The following is a 21,398-nucleotide window of genomic DNA, read 5'->3' on the forward strand; positions in this document are numbered from 1 at the left end:
GTCAACTTAATTAAAGACGTCCCACCCCAGTCATTCCTTCTTCTCCCTGTTCCTATCTGGCTGAAGGTACAGAAGCTTCAAAGCGTACACCTCCAGACTCAGGAGCAGCTTTTCCCCTCACTGTTATGAGGTTTCTTAATGGTTCTTCCATAAGCTATGGAACTGTCCGATTCACCTCTAACTCATTGTGGAAATTGGACTTTGTCTATGGTAATTATACACTACAATGCTGAGAATTATATTCTGCACTCTGTATCTTCTCCTTTCCTCTAACTATTGTACTTGAGTTTGACTTGATTGAATTTATGTACATTATATCTGACCTGTTTGGATAGCATGCAAAACAAACCATTTCACTGTACCTCAGGTTACATAACAATAATAAATCTAAACCTAAACCTAATACCTTAACATTTTAGCTCTATCCAAAACTGCTACCTGAACAATTGACAATTTCCAGCACTTTAGTTTTATTTTGTAAAAAACTCTAATGTCTACACCATTTCCTTTTGTAAAAATGTATTGTTACTTTCTCATTTAATTTCTAATTAATTTTATGAGTACCAATGTTCTTAGTGTTAATTATTCATCCATAACAATGAAGTTTCAATTGTCAATACTTATTTGAATCTTAATTGATTATCTTGAATTAAATGCTTTCTAGCTTTTAATGGAATTTATTGAATTATGTTCATGTGTAATTTTAGTTTGCCGTAGAACTGTTTCGTAATTTATTTTATAGATTCTTCACAGGGTAATTTAGCTGCAAGAGCAAATAAATAAGATGAAATCAGTAAAGTTTTATCTTTCTTATGTTTTTAAGATCCATTTACCATTTCATCATTCCAAATGAATTTCACTTATCACAGATTAGATCATTGTTTCTGATCAGGTTTCCATGGAGGAGGTCAAACCATTAGCTTCACAATGATAACACCTCTTTCTTGCATGCACAGGGATTTGCAAAATCATTGGAATACAATACATATAACTTACTTTCGGGCTCTAGATTCATTTTGTAGAAATACAAAAAGACAAACAAACAAAAAGTAAATGTAAAATAACGTACACCATAAAACAACGCACAAAATAATATAAATTTGACAATTGATTCGCTCTGTTTAGAACCGATTAGAGGAGAAGTAATTAAGTTTGATCTCATGTGATCCTTTGGGAAATAAAAGTTTTTGTGAAACCAACCTTGCTCAGCCAATTTTAAGAAATAAATTTAATGAAGTAAAAATCATTTTAAATAGTGGGAAACAATGCTAAGTAAAAGATCAATAAGCTAACATAAATTTATATCAGAATAGACTAGAGGAAACATAAAGAATTATAATTTGTTATTATCCCCAGATGCTTTACAAATGTTACTATGATATTCAAAGGGAAGTAATAAGGGAACTAACAAAAAACTAATCTAACACAAGTACGTAAAAGACACATGCATATTTTTCAAAAATACACCAGTATACAGAGAAGCATTATTTATCAATCTGTGCACACAAGGGTAAAGGGATAGAAATAATATGAAATAATTTTCTCCTGGGCTAGTCCTTGCTGGAAAGAGGGCGTATATCAAAGAAAAACGCAAAATGCCAGAGTAACTCAGCGGGTCAGGCAGCATCTCTGGAACAAAGGAATAGGTGATGTTTCGGATTGAGACCTTTCTTCATACACTTCGTCTCAACCCAAAACATCACCTATTGCTTTTCTCCACAGATGCTGCCTGACCCGTTGAGTTACTCCAGCATTTTGTGGCCATCTTCAGTGTAAACCAGCATCTGCAGTCCTTCCAAAACAGATATCAAAGATACAGCTAATGCACCCATTTCACCCACCCATGCTCGCTGGTTCCCCGCTGGGAGTACACAATCACAGAATTACCATAGATCTTTTACAATCCATTATCTAAACCAAACAACAAAATAAATAAGATTTAAATACAGTAAACTCTGTTATCACAAACAATTAGTCACTTAGAATTTAAAATACTACTTTTAACTAACAATTGAGGGATACAAACATTTCATTAAAAAGCATGCATTCTCACAAAGAACTGATGAAACAACTGCAGATAAAATCCTTGTCTTTGGCAGTTTTCCTTACAATTGCCTTGTTTGAAGGGATGGCTAGTCAGTTTACACTTCTGCTTTTTCATCAAAATTAATAATGAAAGGAATTTATGCTGCAATTCTGCAAAGTTAAATCACTGGCAAAAATATGAACAATACTTACTGATGGATGGCTTGCAAGAATTTGCGTTGATGTTTCCTCACTTTTGCATGGTCAATCTTTTTAACTAATTTTGTATTTTTGTATATTAACCATGTTTCCCTGAGAACATTGGCAGCTGCATTTTTTACCTATACATAAAAATTTGGGATCATTTTCTGCGCATATTTGAGTACAGAGCTTGTTTTCAGAGTACAAACAAATTAATAAATAAATGAGCCAAACATCATTCTTCTAAATTACTTCGACCAAAAGAGATTTGAATTTTGCCACTTAATATATGATCCATTGCAATGGCACTAAAGGACAGATTTGTATTATAATCTATTACAGTAACCATTACTATCAGTTCGTAATTATATTTAGTTCTGAAATGGAACTCTGGATTGCATTCAATTAATTTACATAGCAGCTAACATACAATTCTGAAACACTGAAATGCCAGAGGTTAGTCAGAGACTATAATCACTGATATAAGAATCCAAAAAAAGGGCCATTCTCAGTCATTTGTGTGACCAAAAAAGTGAAAAATAGTGGAATACATCTCTTCTAATTCTGAAAGCATTACAGGTATATTGTTTTGTACTGCATATATGACTTCTATATGTCAAAGTTTATCAAGTGAAATTTTTATATGTTAAGCTGACAATGTTTGTTTAGGGTCAGAGGTCAAATATGATTGGTCACGTGTGTGACCAAACGAGATCACACACGTGACCAGTCATATTTGACCTCTGACCCAGCGCACAATGTCAGCATAACATATAAATTTTTCACTTGATAAACTTCAACATATATAAGTCATATATACATTACAAAACAATATACCTGTAATGCTTTCAGAATTAGAAGAGATGTATTCCACAATATTTCACATTTTTGGTCACACACGTGACTAAGAATGGCCCTAAAGTGACTCCATTGGCACTGAACTCCTCCATGCAACTTAGACACAATAACTTTAAATATTGAAAATGAAAATGAGAATCATATTTTACAATACACAAATACAAGGCAAGAAACCAAAACTAATACGTATCTCATAAATCAACAACTGCTTTTCCTGTGACATTCAGTTTGACATTCAGTTTGAGCTAAAGATATTATTAAAATAATGGTGGGACTAATAGTATGGCAAATTCAAGAGAGGACAGACACACAACTAAGCAAGGAAATCATGCAATGAGTCCCACCCACTAAACAGCACATTGGCACACACTTAAAGTAATATGTTGTCTGCCTCAGATGGAACATACACAAGTGAGATTGGGGATACATTTAAATGATAACTTTAAACTGAGCCATCCACACAAAAGCTAACATGTGCTCATTTTCATCTAAATGAATACATTTCAATCACTAATGAACTATGACAACTACATGATAAAATTTAATAATCTGTCAGTGTTTGTTAACTTTCCCATTGTGTTTATTTCTTCCGCTCTGCCGTCATCAAATATTTTCTTTTCCCTCCCATTTCTTTTCTTCCAGTGGGTGATTTGGCACTGATTTCACCCACACCAATTTACGCTTTCTTCCAAATTGATTTTTTTCACAATTCTTCAGTCTGATTTTATATGATTGATTTAAGAAAAGTAATTTTTGCTTACTCAATCGGGTACTCAATAACCGGGACTCCAACATCATCAGCCCAACCCATGATCTCTACCATCACCATAAAGGCCAACATGCACATGGGAACATCATCACCGGGCCAGTTCCCCTCCACCATCACCCTGCCATTTCCCCTCCAAGTCAAGAATTATACTCAACATGAAAGATATTGCCAATCCATCATGTATTCAAGAGAGAGTTAGATATAGCTCTTAGAGCTAACGGAATCAAGGGATATGGGGAGAAAGCAGGAACGGGGTACTGATTTTCGATGATTAGCCATGATCATATTGAATGGTGGTGCTGGCTCAAAGGGCCGAATGGCCGACTCCTGCACCTATTTTCTATGTTTCTATCATCACATTGTCTAAATCCTTGAATTCCCTACCCTGCTGCAGTGTGGGAGGACCTTCCCAAAGCTGTTCATGAAGACTGCCCATTTCTTTAAGGCGATTAGAATTGACCAAATAATGCTGTTTTCACCAGCAAAAGCCCACACATAATCAAAGATTTTTTTTAAATTTCAGATGTCCCTTCCTCTGATATATTTACTAGTAACTTGTCAAACAAGCAAATATAAAAAAACAACTCTTGTTGGGTAATTCCAAAGCCTGGCCTGACTGCAGCAAATTAGGGCCTAATATTCCACAGACTTGTTCCATTCTCTTTAGAATGAGGTACAGGAAACATTGAAATAAAATGTTGTACTCTGCTAAATATTTTTAGTACTATTAAGAAGAGCATCAGACTTTACTACAGGATTGACAATAAAATTGGGGTTATGTATTGTGTTTTGCATAAGAGGAATAATAACCTTGATTACCACTCTCTCAGAATACCAACAACATTCACCACCTCCACATTTTACAGAGCTCTATTACTGCCTGATTGATGTAGGAAATGTTTACTTGACCTCAGAGGGCAAACAGCAGAAATGAGATTGCTAAACACAAGTAGGTTATGCCCTGTGCTACTACAAGCAAATATTGCAGGATTATGTTTTGATGCTGCTCACAGAATTATGCCCAACAAATGAGTTTATTTTGTAAATACATAACTCTGCTCTCTGTTGTGACTTTTATGTTCCTTCTGCTTATCCATCATATTCAGCATAATAGTTATTTGTTTTCTTTCATTGATTCTACTGTTATTAATTTCTGATGAACAATTTTGAAATGCATTCAGCATATCATAGAAACCTACAGTGCATCAGTACCGTCCCCTGTGCCTGTCCTGACATTTGAAAGGGCAACCCAGCTTTATAGACAATAGACAATAGACAATAGGTGCAGGAGTAGGCTATTCAGCCCTTCGAGCCAGCACCGCCATTCAATGCGATCATGGCTGATCACTCTCAATCAGTACCCCGTTCCTGCCTTCTCCCCATACCCCTCACTCCGCTATCCTTAAGAGCTCTATCCAGCTCTCTCTTGAAAGCATCCAACGAACTGGCCTCCACTGCCTTCTGAGGCAGAGAATTCCACACCTTCACCACTCTCTGACTGAAAAAGTTCTTCCTCATCTCCGTTCTAAATGGCCTACCCCTTATTCTTAAACTGTGGCCCCTTGTTCTGGACTCCCCCAACATTGGGAACATGTTTCCTGCCTCTAATGTGTCCAATCCCCTAATTATCTTATGTTTCAATAAGATCCCCCCTCATCCTTCTAAATTCCAGTGTATACAAGCCTAATTGCTCCAGCCTTTCAACATACGACAGTCCCGCCATTCCGGGAATCAACCTAGTGAACCTACGCTGCACGCCCTCAATAGCAAGAATATCCTTCCTCAAATTTGGAGACCAAAACTGCACACAGTACTCCAGGTGCGGTCTCACCAGGGCCCGGTACAACTGTAGAAGGACCTCTTTGCTCCTATACTCAACTCCTCTTGTTACGAAGGCCAACATTCCATTGGCTTTCTTCACTGCCTGCTGTACCTGCATGCTTCCTTTCAGTGACTGATGCACTAGGACACCCAGATCTCGTTGAACATCCCCTCTTCCTAACTTGACACCATTCAGATAATAATCTGCCTTTCTATTCTTACTTCCAAAGTGAATAACCTCACACTTATCTACATTAAACTGCATCTGCCGTATGCTTTGTGTTGCATACTTGTGTTTTGTGCATTGCCTTGCAAATCTTTCATTCGCATCCAATTCCTTTCTAAAATTATTCATGGAAGTATCTTCTAACATCCTTTCAGATGGATTGATTCAAATCTCAACAACTTAAGAAAAAAATCTACTCTTCTCTAGTTATTTTGCCAATAATGTGAATCTATGACCACTAGTTATTTATTCACCGTCCAAATGGAATAATACGTCTCCCTCTTTTCAAACAAGGCTTTCATCATCTTGCGACATGGGAAAGTCAGTTCCTAACCTTTGCTGTTCCAATAACATTTTATTTTTGTATTTAGAGTAAGATTTGGTTTAAAACCAATCACTATTCAAATGTTAACAAGTAGCCCCAACTCTGACGTCTGATAGAAGGAAGGTTGTTAATGAGGCAGCCAAAGATTATTGGATTCAGGACACTATATTGAAGAACTCCCATTGCGAATTAATGGGATCGAGATGATTGGGTTCCAATAACCACAACCATTTCATCTTTCGGTATGTCCCCACCATTAAGAAGTTTTTTCCTTGATCTGCTATACTGGATTACTTGCTTTCCCAATTGGTCAAATACTGACCAGATATCAAAAGAAGTCACTGTCATTTAAATTTAAATTGTATCAAACATTGTATCAATGTTTGGAACTATGTTTGGAACTATGTTATAGAGAAATTTCAGGCTGAGTGATTCCCAGAGACATCAAAATTGAACATCGGGCAGTGGGTTATTGCTGAATGAATACTGTTCAATAGTATGACTTTAAGTAGCTTCTATCATTTTGATGGTGACTTGCAGAAGATTTTTTGGAGGTAATTAGATTGAATTTTCCCTTTTGTGTACAGGACCGACAGGTAATTTTACATTTTGTCAGAGTGTGAAGAACCTGCAAAATGTAGATTGTATTACAAGCTATGAAGCTTGACACATTGTTGTAACCAGACATTGTAGTTTTAGCTGACATTTAGCTGCCAAGGTTCAGTTCTCGGCCCCCTCCTCTTCATCCTGTACCTGTTCCCCCTTGGTTAATTAATCCGCCATCATGGTCTCCAATTCCACTGCTTCGCCGATGATATCCAGCTCCTCATCGCCACCAAGTCAATCTCCACCGCCACACACTCTATCCTGACAAACTGCATCACTGAAATAAAACCTTGGCTTCAAATCAATTTCCTCAAACTAAACTGTGACAAATCCGAAATCGTCATTTCGGACCAAAAACCACACCAAATCCACCCACAATTTCACCCTCAACATCGACGGTTTCTCAGTATCCACCTCCCCTCGCATCCGGAATCTTGGCATCATCTTTGATCAAACCCTCTCCTTCGACAAACACACTAAACACATCACCAAGACAGCCTTCTTCCACCTCAAAAACATCGCCCGTCTCCGTCCATCCCTCTCCTCCACAGCTGCAGAAACCCTCATCCACGCCTTCATCACCTCCCGTCTGGACTACTGCAACAGCCTCCTCTATGGTTCACCCTCAAAAATCATCAATAAACTCCAATACATCCAGAACTCCGCTGCCCGTCTACTCACCCACTCCCCGACCCGTGACCATATCACCCCCGTCCTCTACAAGCTCCACTGGCTCCCCATCCGCCAGAGAATCCAATACAAAATCCTCCTCATGACCTACAAAGCCCTCCATAACCTGGCCCCATCCTACCTGACTGACCTCCTCCACAGACACACTCCCACCCGCACCCTCCGCTCTGTTGCTGCTAACCTCCTGTTCCCCCCCCCCCCCCATCCAGACCAAACTCAGATCCTGGGGGGACAGGGCTTTCTCCATCGCTGCTCCCACCCTCTGGAACTCACTACCTCAGACCATCAGAGACTCCTCCTCACTCACCACATTCAAAACATCACTGAAGTCCCACTTGTTCAACACCGCCTTCAATCATTGAACGTCGCTCCACCTTATTCTTCCTTTTCTGTTCGTTTATTTATTTATTTTTATGTTTTATCTAATATGTAAAGCGTCTTTGAGTTTCTAGAAAAGCGCTATATAAATGTAATGCATTATTATTATTATTATTATTATTATTATTATTTCCTGTCTTCAATAAACGATGCTCTGTTTTTAGCTCTTCTTTTGTCTACGCTTTGTAGCTTAGATGCAAAATCTTTACTTGGAGTGAAATTAGTTAAGAAATACCCCAGAAAGCAGAAAATGCACTGGAAATACTCAACAGGCAAGTGAGCACCTGAAGAGAGAGAAACAAGCTTCCAGGCCTGTGATCTATTTACAGCACTCTCTGTTTTAATTTCTGATTTCCAGCACTCGTAGTTTTACTTTGGGATTACAAGTCTTCAGGTGAAGACTGAAGTTGAAGGCCCAACAAGCAGAAAGACATGAGATTTGTAACTTATTTAATATTTTACTAATCCTTTTACTGCATTTGACTACACCTTAATAAACATATTTTCTTTGTAACCTTAAAGTCAAGTCAAGTCAAGGGTCTTTTCTCCATCATTGATCAGAATCCTGGAAACCTGCGTGTATCATTGCATTACCACAGGAGAGTTGCGTTATTTATATACATGAATTTATTATTCATTAACAAATCTGGACCACGGCTTTAGGAGCCCACAGTGTGGATAGTCCTGGTCAGGCTCGAGGTTCTGGGGGTGCTGACAATGAAAGCTCATTTGGAACATTACAGCTCCACTGCTGCTATCAACAGTGACTCTGGTGGCTTTTGTTAACTGTTACGTAGCCTTTTCGCTTGGCAACTGTGAGAGAAAGTCAGTGCTAAGCACATTTTTGCATATCCTCTGCATTTCCAGACCAGACATGATGCTTATTGCATAATGCAATTCTCCACTAAGATGATCATGCAACATTTCAGTTTAGGTTAGTTTATTGCTGTCACGTGTACCGAGGTACAGTGAAAAAGTTTTGTTTGTGTGCTATCCAGTCAAAGAAAAGACTATACACGAATACCATCAAACCATCCACAGTGCACAGATAAAGGATAAAGGGTCCAACCTTTAGTGCAAGATATAACATTGAAGTCCGATTAAAGATAGTTCAAATGTCTCCAATAAGGTAGATGGGAGGTCACAAACACTGTCTAGCAAATGAGAGGGCCGTCCAGTTGCCTGACAACAGCTGGGAAGAAAATGTCCCCGTTAAAGTGGCAGCGGACTTCAATCACGACCCTGCGGGATCTCTTCAGAATTCACCAGGATTTTCCAGTTTTAGTTTTAATGTTAGTTGTAGAGATACAGCATTGAAACAGACCTTCTGCCCACCAAGTCCGAGCCGACCAGCGATCCCCATACACTAGCACTATCCTACACATTATGAACAATTTACAATTTTTAACCAAAGCCAATTAACCTACAAACCTGTATATCTTTGGAATATGGGAGGAAACCCGAAGCTCCCGGAGAAAACCCAAACGGTCACTGGGAGAACGTACAAACTCCCCACTGACAGCACCCGCAGTCAGCATCTAACCCAGGTCTCTGGTGCTGTGCGGCAGCAACTCTACTGCTGCACCACTGTACCGCCTCTAAATTGGCTGCTCACAAGTGCACCAGATGACTTGTTTGTGAGGCAACTGCGAGCATCGGCCACACCATAGATAATGCTAACTAGAATGTAAGAACTGAAGAAGGCTCCTGACCCGAAACGTCACCTATTCCTTTTCTCCAGAGATGTTGTAACTCACTGAGTTACTCCAGCTTTTTGTGTCTATCTTCGGTTTAAACCAGCATCTATCGTACCTTCCTACACAGAATGAAGGAACACTTGCATCTCCTACTCCAACTGGATTCTCACAGCTACTGAGGCCGGCTGACAGTCCTTGTGTGGTAACTCAGGTACCCCAATGAAGCAGGGAGCTTTCAATCAAAAGAATGAATGCCTATAAACTGATCTTTTACCCCATTTGGTAATGAAATCTGATTTAGTAGTGGATTTCTTTTACTTTGCTGAAAGCACCACCTCCCTGATCTAATTCTAGTTCCATTCCGTTAATATCCAGTTGGTTTGCAAATACAAAGATGTTTTGCCAAATTTGTAAAAGACACCGAGGCACTTTTCATAAATCCTTCATGTGCAATCTATTCAATCTCCAAAGTGACTGAAGTCTTTAGTTTAGTTTGCAAATACAGCATGAAAACAGGCCCTTAGGCCTGCTGAGTCAGCACAGACCATTGATCACCCATTCATGTTCGTTCAATGTTATCTCACTTTTGCATCCACTCCCTACACACTGGGCACACTTTTACAGAGTCCAATTAGCCTACAAACCAGCAGGGCGAACATGCAAACTCCACACATGCAGCACTCATGGTCAGGATCAACCCTGGGTCTCTGGCGTTGTGTTGACCAAGCCATAGGAATACATTTTTAGGTGCCACAACCACTGTTGCAATATACACCTTCTCCCGCACAATGAAAGCTCTTGCCTTACTCATCCACTGTCCCTACTAGCCTCTGCATTCCACACCCCACCTGACAATCAATGTTGCACCATCTCTCTGCTTAATTCCAAGAACAACAGACTGAACCCCTTTCTCTCCCATACCCCCCTTTTCTTCCCACCACTCCTCTCCTGTTACTCACTTGAAATTACACTTACTGCTACACTGCACACCCCCCCTCCCATATTCTTTTCTCTGGCTTCATAATTTGCAACCCTTCAATCCTTTTGTCCCACACCTTTTGTTTTAATCTCTGCCCTTTGTTCCAACCATCTGCCTATCAAAGCCACCCCCCCCCCCCCTTCGCTTGTGTCCACCTTCCATGCTTTATCCTGCCTCCTTTCTCCCAGCTTTCTTTCTTCTCACCCTGCAATCAGTCTGAAGGGTCCCGACCCATAATGTTGCCTATCCATGTTCTCCACAGATCATGCTTGTCCCACCGAGTTACTCCAGCAATTTGTGTCCCTTTCTAAGTCCAAAGAATCACCTGAGTGCCAAAACCCAGAGAAAGTTGGCCAAAAGCATCTCAGCCATTGTAGCGTCAGTCTCTGCAGTTTGCCCACATTTGCTGAAGCAACAGCAATTGCTTCAAGCTAGAAGGGTTGAGGTTGAGAATAGTAATTCACTCTAGTGGCACATGGTATTTTACACAAAGCTAGACTATTAGGTTTCCAAAATTGCACCCCCCAAAAAATAATTGTCTGAAACCATCTTCCAAACTGTGGCAATTATGTCTTTTGGAAAGAAAGGTGCTTTTTAACACGGGAAATGGAGAGATGAGGGACTGACTGCAAGCAATCAACTATTGTGCTCTGAGAAAAGTAAGGTCTCCATTATATCAAAAACACACCTCCTTATCCCCTGCTCCTCAGGCAACACGTAGACTATTAAAGAGCAGCCCCTTCCCCATTGCACTTAACTCAAAAGAATGTTATGATATATGGCACATAATTTTATGTGGACATCTTCTCTGCCAGCTTGACTACTGCATTGCAATTCAACTGTGTTTAACTAAAGAAACATGCAGCAACATGACAGAAATTGCTTATACGTGGTACCACCAGAGTTCTAATGCATGAGAAGCATCAAAGCAAAAGCATCAGCAGTCATCAATGCTTTCAAGCCGATTCTTTTAATACCATTTGGTATTGGATATTGAACTAAAAACAGACGTCTGGGAGATATTCTTTTAATGAAAACACCATCTCCCAAATCTAATTTTGGCTAAATTTGGAAAATAATTGCTTACTCGTTTTGACAGTTGTGTATCCATCATAAAATTATGCACATGTTTTTCTGCTTTTGTAAGCTCCAGCTTCCGGGCAACCACAGCTACAACCAGAGCAGTGCAGCCAGCACCCTACAAGGAAAAATAAGTTGCAAGAAATAATCAATTCTTGGCATTAGTTCAGTTAAAAATTGTTATTGTATTCACTATTACAGTTAGTGCATCAGTGTGTGAGTGGTGGGGAGAGCAAGGACTCAACACACAACCCATTCCTCTGAAAGAAGGGCAATTAATCCAGGTCACAATTATGAGCCAAGAACCTTGTCCAGCAGCTGAAAGTGATTGTAATGTTGGTCTAGGGTTTCTGACCCAGTTTCTATTAGTTATGAATCCGCGGGACTAAATTATACACAAATCAGTACAACTGGCACCACAAGAAGCCCTAATTTAGACGGAAAAAGCAATTAAAATGGAAATGAGTGCAGGAAGAGCAAAGTTGTTGGAAGTACTTGGTCAATCCGACTTGGGAGTGCTTGGTGCCTTATATAGAAAGTGCCTTAGTTCCCACAGTTGTAATCTTTCATTATAATAAATATAAAAATATATCAAAAAGTAATTTTACACCTTCACAGGATGTTGGTGTCATTAGTCAGCAATTATTATGCATCCCCAAATAGCTGTGGCTTGCTAGAGAGCAGTGAAAAGAAAGCACATTGCTCTGGGTGGACCTCATATCTAGGTCAGAGCTGATAAGCTTGGCATTAGTCACAAGCTAGATCTTTATATCAATGCAGTAGTTTCATAGTCACAAATGTCAGATTTTTTGGTAAAAGATCCAGATGTATTTAATGAATTTAAGTTCTCAGTTGCCACGCATAACTTGAATTGTCTCCAAACTGAATAATCCAGTTTTAGTGGACTAAATGAATTAGCCATTGCACTTGCCTGTTTTATTGAAGGACAGCACACCCTATTTACATATTGTACACAGTCTCTTTCTCAGGGCAGAGGACTCTAAAAGTAGAGACATCGGCTTAAGATGAGAAGTGAGAGACTTACGAGGAACCTCAGGGGCAACATTTTCACTTAGAGATTAGTCCATATCTCAAATGAGCTGCCAGAATAAGCTGTAGAGCAGGTGCAATTACATTTCTTGAAAGCAATTTGGATATATAAATAGATAGGGAGAGTTTAGAAGGCTATGGGTCAAATGCAGACAAATAGGCCTAGCCCAGAATGCCAACCTGGTCAGTGTGGACAAAGTGGGCCAAAGGGCCTGGGGGTTGCACACTGTACAGCTCAAACTATAACAGGGCAGAATTTTATCTCTACTTTTTGGTCATTCCGGCATTTTCAGAAAGAGGGACATTATCGAATCCATTTGATTTGCTTCCATTTAAATGATGGGACTTGCGAACCTCCAAGCCCAATTTACTACTCTGTATTCCACTCAAATCATGAAGAATAAAATACCCTCTCACTGATTCTGCTATTCTGTTAATAATTATGTTAAGGACTAGCTGAGGCAACATTTTTTCTGATCAGTTGTAATACTGAAATATAGAGCTGATTTGTAAAAACAGAAAATTACAGAGTGTTGCTTACACTGCATTTTTATCATTGGGAATCTGAATTGTGAAAGGGAAATGACATGAAAAAAGGGAGACTCTAGGGCTATCTGTGTCAAAGATAGTAAAAGCTCTCAATTTTATTGCATTCAGCCAAATGCATTTATTAGGTCTCGATGCTTTTAGCTTTACAACACTATAAAATGCCTTAAGGCACATAAAACTAGATATTAAAGCTGAAAAGTCAGCCTATTTAATTTTATTTTAAAGCCATGAATAGTGGAGGAGGGGCTATCCATTTCCATTACCTCTCCATAGCTGTTGACTTGAAACCGACTGGTAATAAAAAAAGTATAAAAAGATTCACTCACAACATAATCTAATGGATTACCAAATCATCGTTATACAAGATTGCAGACTTTATATTAATTTATGATTTGCAATCAAAATGTTGGCAAAACTCATGATGTTTGTGGTCAACTCTTTGCAAATGATTTGAAAAATACATGAGTCACTTCTATGATCACCTTGTTCCACCTTGGCAAATTTATTCATTAAAATATGAAATTCCTGAAGTAGTGAACAAATAGTGACCTCATTGTCTGTCTTGGTATCGATATCCAGTGAACGGTGCAATTTCATATGAGGTTCCTATTAAATCTTTCCCCATCACCTTAAACCTATGTCCATTGGTTCTCGATTTCTCTACTCTGAACAAAAGACTGTGCGTTTAACCAATCTACTCCTCTCATGATTTTGTACACCTCTATAAGATAACCCGCTTTCCTGCACTCCAAGGAATAAAGTCCTGGCCTACTTAACCTCTCCCTCTAACTTAGACCCTTGAGTCCTGGAAACATCCTCATAAATCTTCTCTGCACCTTTTCCAGCTTGTTTCCAGATTTTGGAGATTTTATTTGGCTAAATTTCAAAGTATTTGCATAGACTTCCCTTTGTCTCCTTTTTATTTCTTAATTTAATCATTTTGTCCATCCTACAATTTATGTTTCTACATGACAACGTATTAAATCAGTGTAATGTAAATTTCCTTCTCATCCCTGAATAAATTCACAATCCATCAAAATGACGAGTGAAGGAAATGTTACCAATTTATATTTTAAAAATCAGCAAGTCGGGCAGAATCTGTGGAGAGGAAAACAGAGTTACCTGTTCAGACTGATGACCTTCCATCATTTCAGGGCGCAGCTTTCATCCAATGAAAGGTCATCAACCTGAAACAGTAATTCTATTATTAAAGGGGCGGCACAGTGGTGCAGCTGGTAGTCGCTGCCTCACAGCACCAGAGACCCAGGTTCAATGCTAACCTCAGGTGGAGTCTGTGTGGAGTTTCAACGTTCTCCCCGTGACTTCATGGGTTTCCTCTGGGTGTTGCAGTTTCTCCCCACATGCCAAAGACGTGTGGGTCTGTAGGTTAATTGGCCACTGTAGATTGCCCTTTGTGTGCAGCTGAATGGTAGAATCTGGGAGGGGGAATTGATAATTATATGGAGGGAATAATGTTGGATTCAATTAGTGCAGGATTAGTGTAAATGGGTGAATGATGGTCAGCATGGACTCAGTGGGTCCATGAGTCTGTTTCCGTGATATATCTTTATCTATCTATGGATGTGCCTGACCTATTAAGTATCCAATAGTTTCTGTTTTTGTTTTATATCTCCAGCATCTGCAATTGTTTGTTTTTAAGATGCTTGCCCTCTCTATTCATGTCCCACAATCCTAGATTATACTGCTGTATTGTTATCAATTCATATGTTCCTTGCCTCAGAAAATTATAAAGACTTCTTATAAAGAAGGTGGCTATCAGCGGACACTGTTGGATGCCTTTCTAGAGAAAAATCAAAGCCGAGAAATTCTCTCACATCCTGGTGGGCGAGCTGGGTAGGTCGTGGAAGTGTCTCACCAACAACTCCTCCATCATGGGATTCACTGTCACAAATTTCAGACATGCCAGGGGCATCAAGCACCACTGGAATGACACAGTCCTTGGATAAAAAGTGCCTCCACGACAGTCATTTTAAATCATCAGCTGATTCGGGAAGGAGAATGCCTTGCACTCATAAACTCAGTGAAAAAAGACACAAAGTCAGGCAGCATTGCCGGAAAACATGGATAGATGATGTTATGGGTTGGGACACCTCTTCAGAGTTCTGCCAGTCTGAAGGAGGGTCCCGATCCAAAATGTCACCTATCCATATTCTCCAGGGATGCTGCTTGACTGGCTGAGTTACCCTAGCACTTTGTGTCTTTTGTTTTGTAAACCAACGTCTGCATTTCCTTCAATAAATCAGCGGGTCAAGCAGCATCTCTGGTAAAAAGGAATAAGTGATGTTTTGGGTCAGAACCCTTCTTCAGACAAAGGTTTCCGACCCAAAACATCACATATTCCTTTCCTCCAGAGATGCTGCCTGACCCAGCATTTTGTGTCTATCTTTGGTACAAATCAGCATCTGCAGTTCCTTCCTACACATTCTGCTGTTTCTCGATAAACCCAGTGATAAATTTGGAGTGCCACTGGAGAAGGACTAGGAATTTGGGGAATCAGATTGCTACGGGGGAGGGGGTGGAGTGTGGGGCATGTTCAGGGCCCGGGACAAACCGAGAGGATGAGGGTGTATAAATGGGAGTGTCAGGGTTCTGAGTAGTGAGAGGATTGGGGATTATGGAGTATCAGCCAGAACTGGAAGACATCCACAGAATTTTAAAAAAAACAAGAATGAGGTTTGGGGTCCTTGTTATAATGCTGAAGTGTGAAGACTTTTATTTCCCTGGACTACTTAATTTCAACTGATCCAAAATGAGCTGGTTTAATTTGCCCCAGAAATGCTGCAACAGGAGCAATGTGAAACATCATAATTGCATATCTAATGTAGAAATCCGATCACACAGCAAGCTCATCTCAAAGGGGGAAGTGCTCACTCAACATTCCAGAGTGACATGAAACAGTCTGGAAGTGGTTGCATCTGAGTACCCACACTCGAAGAGAAAATACACCATAAACTAAAAGATAAAATATACAGGGCCCACACCAGAAACAGTGTTCGGCTGTTTTCTCTCATTCCAATTTGTAAAACTCCATATATCCCTTCGTCATCACCTCTTCACAGCCAACAATGGACCATTGTGGGCTCCATCTTTTCTTGGTCATCACTGGTAGCTCGGATTTATTTTGAACCTTTACATACCTCTAGTTTCCCTCTCCCCTGACTCTCAGTCTGAAGAAGAGTCTTGACCCGAAATGTCACCTATTCCTTTTCTCCGGAGATGCTGTCTGACCCACTGAGTACTCCAGCATTTTGTGTCTGTCTTTGGCGTAAACTAGCATCTGCAGTTCCTTCCTACACCTTTTGTTTGCTCCAATCATAGTTACAGCAGTAGCAGCTGTGTCCATGGAAACATGCCTTAGTAACCAACGCAGGATTTATTTTTGAGAAGAGCTGTCTTAATAAGGGGATGCTTTTAATGAAAGTGTTTTCCTGAAAGCATGGCAAGGAAGGATCAAGGTGCTATTCGCGGCTCCATGTTCAGGCAAGTAGGTAAGTTCTGCAGTGCAAAGCTGATATCTACTTTAACCCCTCTGGATCATTTTCCCTTCCTTGAATGACCCACCCAACATTTCTGCAGCTAAAATTGAAAACCTCTTTGAGCTATCTTAACTCTTAAGGCTCTGTGTTGCTCCCATTTAATCTGCAGTTTGTACCTAAAAGTTGCCAACTAAGCCTGCGTAGTTTAAAGGTCTAATTTCTACTTTATCAATGGCCACCCATCTGGAAAGGGTAGATGCTGCAGCTTCCCTCAATACAACAACCTTCTGTTCTTTCAATGCATCATTGTAATGGGTTACTGAAATATGTCACTTACCATAATCCCTGTGAGTAGGCAAACTCCTTTCCCACAATATGTATGCGGTACCATATCACCATATCCAATAGAAAGGAAAGTGATAGAAATAAGCCACATTGCTCCGAGAAAATTGCTTGTGACATCTTGGCTGTCATGGTATCTGCAAGCCAATTAAAATATCATTACACAGTTGATTCCATGTAACAGTTCAATCGTGCCTTTAATTTTAGTTTCAGAATGAACATCCTCCATTGGTTTCAAAGCACAAGATCTTTGCTCCATGTATATATATGTGTAGAACTGCTTTTATTTTGAGTTGTAACCATCATGATGGGGTTTTTTTCATTCCAGTGATACCAAGTATTTGTGGTTAAATATTTTGAAACAAAATCAGACTTGAAATATTGTGAGCTCAAGCCAGCCGATACTTATGCTGTGAGTCATGATATTAGCTCAACAAAAGGTATAAAACATATATGACCGAATTAAAATGAGTTGAAATGCTGAAATAGAGAAAGTGAAAATGTAATTTGGTATTATAATCCAAAGGCTTTGTAGAGAAATGATCTTTTCAAAGATCATTTGTTCAGAATTTCATGTTCATACGTTCTAGAGGCAGAATTAGGTCATTGGCCCATCAAGTCTACTCCGTCATTTAATCATGACTGATCAATCTTGCCCTCTCAATCCCAATCCCCTGCCTTCTCCCCATAACCCCTGACTAATCAAGAATCTGTCAATCTCTGCCTTAAAAATATCCATTGATCTTGCCTCCACAGCTGTCTGTGGCAATGAATCCCACAGATTCACCACCCTCTGATTAAAGAAATTCCTCCATTTGTATTTATTCCATTTATACCTTCAATTATTGAAATAAAATTTAAAGCATTTGTTGAAATAAAAACAATAAGGAAAATAAAATTAACATTAAATGCAATTATCAAAAAATGTAATCATTTATGCACTGAATCACCAAATAAAACTATAAAGGTGATGTACATTGCAGAGAATAATAGAATATTGATATATTTTAAGATATTACAGACAAATATTTTTACTATTGCAAAAAGATTATTATCATCTCCAAAAAGTTAGCAAAATTAGTGAACTAAGAAATATATTTTCTTTTAGCAACATCCGTTATATTCAGTGGCTAAACTCAAAGAAATCATTCATATTGGGTGAATAACAGGAACATGACAGAAATAAAACAAAATTACATTTGAATTAATACTTCGTAACAGATGATATCAGTGTTGGAATATGGGCCACTGTAATATCATCGTTCAATCCTACACTGACATACGGCTGGAAACTGAGATGGGTAATGCTCACTTTTCAGGTGTAACATGGTGCCCTGATGTCCCTAAAGGATGGTCAGAAACGGGTTAGAATTCCACCGTATTGTGCAAGCTAAAGCAGGAAAGATGGGTTCTTTACCCCTGCCTGAATGCGGCATAAATGATTTGCATTTGCAAGTTAGGGGCTTCATGCCCACTTCACACAGCCACTGCAACACTGGGTTGCTCCAAGGTAAACAACTCCGGCTCCAAAGAAACATCTGTAAAGAAAGAACTATGTTACCTGAAAAAACACCATCCTGATCACGAACAATGCCAGGTTCTGGATTCCCCCACTTGATGACCCTTAACCCTGCCTCCAACCACCCTTACCTGCCCCCCACCAATCCTTTTCCACTTACGCCCCACCCATTCCCAATCTCCAGACATCACTGATTCTGCCCACACTAGTCTACACACTCATAGAGCATTGAACAGTACATGCACAGGAATGGGCCCTTTGGCCCACCACTCGCTGTGTAAAACTAAACTTGCCCCGCTCATCTCCTTAAACTTTGCCCTTCTCACTTTAAAGCTATCCATTCTAGTCTTTGACATTTCCATTCCTGGAAAAAAAGGTTAGACTGTATGGCTCTCATACTTTTATATACTTCTACCAGGTCCCCCCGCTACCTCCAGTGCTCTGAACAAAACTATCCAAGTCTGTCCTTCTACCTAATACTCCTTTATCTCCCCCAACCTTCAATTGTGGCCTGCAATCCCCCCACAACCCCAGGCTCCCACTCCTCTGTGCTCTACCACCCAGGCCAGCTTCTCATTCTAAGGTGGCACCGTGGCGCAGCGGTAGAGCCACTGCCTTTAATGCTTGCAGCACCAGAGACCCAGGTTCGATCCTAACTATGGGTGCTGTCTGTACAGAGCTTATACTTTCTCCCCGTGGCCTGTGTGGGTTACAGGCCACGGGACATACAGGTTTGTAGGTTAATTGGCTTGGTACAAGTGTAAAAATTATCCCTAGTGTGTGTAGGATAGTGTTAATGTGCAGGGATCGCTGGTCAGTGTGGACTCTGTGGGCCGGTGGGCATATTTTCGCACTGTACCTCTAAACTAAACTAAAATTTAGTGCTAGTCTGGCCCAAGGCCCTGTGGTCAGGACTGCTCAGATGCCTGCATTCTGCTGCCAGGTGCGGATCAAGCACAATAGGAAACAACGTATTTTCACATTTGTATGTCTGCCTCAGTCTTTCTAATAGTATATTCCTTTGCTCTCTGATCATCTTTTTAAGTTACTACAGCATCAATCAAACAAAGTGGCCTAGCAGTGTATCATTCTTAGAGCCTATAAATACATACCAGTATTGCATAAAAATATATAAAAATATGCAATGTAATAAACAAATATTTTGTCACAGGGATGGCATCTCTCTACATGTTTAGGGGCTTTTTAATTACAGACTGTTCCTGTCCAGAATTCACACTCCTCGTTGTCACAGTTTCTGAATAATATTTTTAATGTCAGCACTTAAAAATGGGAAAAATTATAAAAAGTATGTCAATGCTTTGTGTATCTGTCTTCTAGTGGCTGGAAGTCTCCTTTACTTGGGATGTAAACCATCCAGATACCCCTCTAGCTAAGAATTTGCATCTGAATGAGTAAGGAATTGTATAATAATTACCATGTAGCCATTCAATCCTCTTGCCTACACCTCTCAAAACTAATCCAGTCGTCATGTTGCCCAGTCCTTCACTTGAAACCTAAATTTACTTCTCTGAAAGTATCAACCAAGTTCCTTTATCTACTTCCCTCACCCTCTCACACAGAGTGTACTACATAACATTTACTGTGTGGAATGTCCATTCCCCCTGCCATCCAGGGATTTCTCCCAATCTCCTTACAGCCGTGCCCTCGGTCTCTAGGACCTTCTGCCATTAAGAACAGTTTCTCTTTGTTCATTTCATCCAGTCCTCTTTGGATCTTGAATGCTTCTTCCAGTCATTATCTACTGTAAACTCCACATTTACACCAGGGACTACAATTCCGATAACAAACTTTATTATGTGATCAAAGATCTTGGGTAAGTTCAGACACAAAATATCAACAATACTGCCCTCATCAGCTCTCTCATGCGAGCTTACCAAGCACTTTGTCAGGTTAGTTAATCACGCTGACCTTTAATAATCCATGCACCTCCAATTGATTATTAATATGGTTTTTGATTGTTTCTAGCAATTACCCAACCACTGAGATTTAAATTATTGGGCCATAATTACTGGGTTTATCCTTCTATTCATTTTTAAAATGGGTGTTATGTTTGCAATCTTGCAGTTCTCTGGCACAACCTTGCTGTTTCAGGAGATATTGGCAAACCACGTTTTCTCAATGGGGTAGACAAGAGATTCTACGGATGTGCCGTTGAAAGCATTTTATCGGGATGCATCACAGCATGGTTTGGGAACAGCTCCGTCCAAGACCACAAGAAATGACAGAGAATTGTGGACGCAGCCCAGACCATCACATAAGCCAACCTCCCTTCCTCAGTCCGTCTTAACCTACTTGATCTCCCGGTGGCCCAGCACTTCAACTCCCCCTCCTATTCCCAATCTGACCTTCCGCCCTGGGCCTCCTCCATAATCAGAGTGAGGCCCAGTGTAAATTATAGGAACAGCACCTCATATTACATTTGGGTAGTTTACACCCCAGCAGTATGAACAATGACTTCTCTAACTTCCGATAGCCCTTGCTTTCTCTCTCTATCCCCTCCCCCTTCCCAATTCTCCCACTACTCTTACTGTTGCCGACTACATTCTATCTTTGTCCCACCCCCTCCCCCTGATATCAGTCTGAAGAAGGGTCTTGACCCAAAACGTCATCCATTCCTTCTATCCCAAGATGCTGCCTGACCCGCTAAGTTACTCCAACAGTTTGCATCCACCTCACTTCCATTGACTCTATTTACACTTCAAGCTGCCTTGGCAAGGCCACCAGCATAATCAAGGATGAGTCAAGAAGGGTCTCAAACCGAAACG

The 21,398-nt window shown here is 40.0% G+C and overlaps 1 protein-coding gene across 1 annotated transcript in view; it reads right to left on the bottom strand.

The window, feature by feature from the left end:
• The window catches only part of LOC144592067 (small conductance calcium-activated potassium channel protein 2-like), a 107,315-nt gene that overhangs the window by 18,407 nt on the left and 67,510 nt on the right, over nucleotides 1-21,398 (bottom strand). Inside the window, exons 4-6 of the mRNA XM_078396330.1 lie at nucleotides 17,089-17,230; nucleotides 11,663-11,773; nucleotides 2,239-2,366 (exon numbers count right to left, since the gene is read on the bottom strand). Coding sequence (XP_078252456.1) covers nucleotides 2,239-2,366; nucleotides 11,663-11,773; nucleotides 17,089-17,230 — 381 coding nt within the window. The remainder of the gene's footprint in view (nucleotides 1-2,238; nucleotides 2,367-11,662; nucleotides 11,774-17,088; nucleotides 17,231-21,398) is intronic.

The sequence above is a fragment of the Rhinoraja longicauda genome, chromosome 3, assembly GCF_053455715.1.
Source record: "Rhinoraja longicauda isolate Sanriku21f chromosome 3, sRhiLon1.1, whole genome shotgun sequence".
NCBI classification, from domain to species: Eukaryota; Metazoa; Chordata; class Chondrichthyes; order Rajiformes; family Arhynchobatidae; genus Rhinoraja; species Rhinoraja longicauda.